Source organism: Tenrec ecaudatus, chromosome 16 (assembly GCF_050624435.1).
Source record: "Tenrec ecaudatus isolate mTenEca1 chromosome 16, mTenEca1.hap1, whole genome shotgun sequence".
Taxonomy (NCBI): domain Eukaryota; kingdom Metazoa; phylum Chordata; class Mammalia; order Afrosoricida; family Tenrecidae; genus Tenrec; species Tenrec ecaudatus.
In genome coordinates, this window is record NC_134545.1 from 86,789,864 (window position 1) to 86,793,708 (window position 3,845).

General features: G+C 60.7%; 1 protein-coding gene across 1 annotated transcript; it reads left to right on the forward strand.

The window, feature by feature from the left end:
• Window positions 1-862: 862 nt before the first annotated feature.
• HPS6 (HPS6 biogenesis of lysosomal organelles complex 2 subunit 3) lies at window positions 863-3,576 on the forward strand. The gene has a single exon (XM_075534365.1). The coding sequence runs from the start codon at window positions 1,038-1,040 to the stop codon at window positions 3,450-3,452; it is 2,415 nt and encodes an 804-aa protein (XP_075390480.1). The 5' UTR covers window positions 863-1,037; the 3' UTR covers window positions 3,453-3,576.
• The last annotated feature ends 269 nt before the right edge of the window (window positions 3,577-3,845 follow it).

The window sequence follows — 3,845 nt, forward strand, 5'->3', positions numbered from 1 at the left end:
TGTTGAAGAGATTACACACGGACTCAGTACCTGTGAAGCAAGCTTTCTTTTTGTTTGCAAAACTTTTTTTAAACTGTTGGTTTTGGTGATGAATTGTTGATATAATAGTTTAATGCATTGACTTTGGAACCATAATGCCCGCCTTTGATATTCCCACCTCTGATATACAGCTCAATAGCGGGGGTGGGGGGGTGATCTTCATCAGGTTACTCAATCTCTCTGTGCCTCATTGCCCTCATCTTTAAAAGGGGAGGCTGTCACACAAGTGCTATGGAAGTATGAACTATTTTTATTTTCCACTAGATTTTCATCTCCATGACTATTTGACACCATTCTGTCTATTCAAAGCCTGGCATGTGTAGTAGGTGCTCGACTAAAATGCCGTGAATAAAGGCTGACTACGCTGGAGTGAGAAAGGGCGGCTGGGAGGGAGAGGAAAAGTCCTGGGCGAGGGACGCGCTCCGTCTGAAGCTCAGCGGCGGCAGAGAGCCTCAGGCCGAGCCCCCCTGGGCCGCCCCGAAGCTCCCTTTGGGGCCACAGCACAGACGTAGCCAGCAAGGTCGAAGGCTCGCTCTGCATCTCCTGGGCGTCACTGTTACACCTCTCTAGAAGCTCCTCCCCCAGGATGCTCCTCCCCAGGAAGCCCCTCCCCAGGAAGCTCCGCCCCCAGGATGCTCTTCCCCAGGAAGCCCCTCCCCTAGAAGTCCCTCCCCTAAAAGCTCCTCCCCCAGGAAGCCACACACCCCTAAAGCCCCTCCCCGGGAAGCTCCTCCCCAGGATGCTCCTCCCCAGGAAGCTCCTCCCCAGGAAGCTCCTCCCCCGGGGACGCTCCGAAGCTCCTCCCCTGGCGGGCGGCGTCACGCTGATGAAGATCCGGGCGGGGCGGAATCGGTTCCCCGCTCTGACTGCGGCTCACCTCATCGACCGGGGGCGGAAGTCTCCGCCTGCTCCGGACCTCCCGCGAAACCCCGCACCGAGAGCCGGGCCCCGGCCCACCGGACACCGGATGCTGGTCGTGGCCCGGCGCAGGCAGCACCATGAAGCGCGCGGGGACTCTTCGCCTGCTCTCAGACCTCAGTGACTTCAGCGGCGCGGCCCGGCTCCGGGAGTTGCTGGCGGGAGACCCGGCTGTCCGAGTCCGCTGCAGCCCGGACGGCCGCCACCTGCTGCTGCTGCGACCCCCAGGGGCGCCAGCCCCGCAGTTGCTGGTCGCAGTGCATGGGCCTGGCTCGGAGCTGGAGCGTGCCTGGTCGGCTGGCCAACCCCAGCCACTGGACGCCTTCTTCCTGCCGTGGCCAGCGAGGCCCGTGCTGGTCCTGGTCTGGGAGAGTGGCTTAACCGAGTTGTGGGGTGTTGGGGTAGGGCCTGGCTGGCAGCTGCTGCAGAGCACCGAGCTGTGCCCGAGTGGTGGAGCCCACGTGGTGGCTGTGGCAGCATCCCGAGGTCACCTGGTATGGTGTGAAGAAAGTCAGGTGAGAGATGAGGGCCAATTGGGGCCACCTGAAGCCACTTTCAGCCACCGCGTGTGCGTCCGAAGCCTGGAACCCAACAGGGAGGTGGTCCCTGCCCTGGGCCACACACACATCCTGCTACACCACTGTCCGCCCTTTGGACTGCTGGCCTCCCGCAGGGACCTCTACCTGGTACCCACTGCTACCACCTGGTCTGGGGTGGCCCATATTCTGCTCATCTGGACCCCAAGCAAGGGCAGGGTGAGGGTGTCTGCCCCATCTCTTGGCCTGGCTCACAGTAAGAACCTGAACCCTGGACGAGGGGATACATGGGACTTCCGGATCCTGCTCCGAAGCCTTCCTGGGCTGCTGTCTCCCAGGCAGCCATTGGCTGTACATACCTCGGCCCCAGTCTCCCAGGGCCTGCTGATGCTTGACTTCAGGGGCACTGTGAGCCTGGTTCATCCCCATGGCAGTACCCGGCCCGTGGGAATACTGCACGAACCACCAATGGGCCCACCGGGGTCTGCAGCACTGGGGACATTTCAGGGCACCCTGGCCTGTGTACTGGGCTCCACCTTGGAACTGCTGGACATGGGCAGCGGACAGCTGCTGGAGCGGAAGGTCCTGAGTACGGACCGAGTGCATCTGCTGGAGCCCCTAGCCCCTGGCCTGGAAGACAAGCAAGAGCCAGAGGCCAGGGGTGGAGTTCGTTTGCTTTCAGCCGTGGGCCTGTTTGGAGTGGGCTGGGAGGCCCCGCAGGCCCTTGAGCTGCCCTCGGCTGAGGACCTGGTGTTTGAGGAGGCCTGTGGATACTATCAGCGGCGCAGCCTGCGAGGTGCCCAGCTCACCCCAGAGGAACTGAGACATAACAGCACCTTCCAGGCGCCTCAGGCCCTGGCCTCCATCCTCCGGGGCCACCTGTCCCCGTCCACACTGTTGACCACTCTGAGGGTCGAACTTCGGGATTACCGGGGCTTAGAGCAACTCAAGGCCCAGCTGGTGACTGGGGATGAGGAGGAGGCGGGCTGGACTGAGCTAGCAGAGCAGGAAGTAGCACGCCTGCTGAGGACCGAGTTGATGGGAGACGAGCTGGCCGAGCTGAACACCATTTTCCAAACCCTTCCTACAGCAGCCTGGGGTGCCACCCACAGGGCCCTGCAGCTCCAGCTTGACAGGGCTGGCAGATTGAGGTCCCAAGCTCCCCCTGAAGTGTGGAAGAAGGTCTTGGGGGGCACAGCAGCTGGAAAGGAGCCCCCCAATGGGATCCTGCCACCCTTTGAGCTCCTGTGCCGGTGCCTCTGCAGGCTGGAACCTCGATGGCTGCCATCCTTTGTGGAGCTGGCCCAGCAGCAGGGTGGGCCGGGCTGGGGTACCGGGGGCCCCGGGCTGCCACTGTATCGCAGAGCCCTGGCAGTGCTTGCTGAGGAGGGGCCCAGGCCTGAGGCCCTGGAGCTGGAGCTGCTGCTGAGTAGTGGGCGCCCCAAGGCTGTGCTGCAGGCTGTGGGGCAGCTGATTCAGAAGGAGCAGTGGGAGCGGGCCCTGGAGGCTGGCCTAGCCCTGGGCTCCTCCAGCCCACTGCTTCGAAGTGAGATCTTCAAGCTGCTGCTGGCCGAGTTTGCTCAACACCGCCGGCTGGACCCCCACTTTCCCCTCCTTCATCGCCTGTGCCCCCCAGACCTGGCTCCCACCGAGCTCCTGCTTCTCCTGCAGAAGCACCTGCCAGATGAGGAGGAGCCCCCCGCCCCATTCTCTGCGCCTGGGGCTGAGCCCACTCTTACTGTGGGCTTGCTCAGAGCCCTGCTGGAGCAGACGGGGGCTCAAGGACAGCCCTCAGGTCCCCCAGTTGTAAACCTATTTGAGGACATTCTGTGGGACCCAGGCACTCCACCCCCCACACCGCCTCGAGGATCTGTGACCGCCCTCCAGGCACCTGAGCCCCCGGCTATGGAGACCTGGGCGCCATCCGTGCAGGATTTCTGTGTGACTGATACACACTGAAACCATTGCTAAGGCCTATCGATCAGGGACACTGCACAGGAGTTGAAGGGGGCCCATGGGACCTGTGTGTGCAATATTCTCACTTCTGGAGCCATTTTAAATACATGTACTCCTGTTAAATACATACCCAGTTTGTGTGATTTGTAACACGGGGGTCTTCCAGGACTGTAGTTTGTAGAGGGGGTGGTTGAAGCTGGTTGTAGGCGAAAGTGGCCACTTCTAATAGCGATGATAGTTTTGAGCATTTACTGTGCGCTGCCAGGTCCTCAACTGATCTTCATATAATTCTCTGCATAATGCATCTCATGACCCCACTGGAAAAGTACATATACTGTCCTCATTTTGGAAGTGAAGAGGTCAAGAGATTTTTCTTTTTTTTTTTTCTTTCCTCTT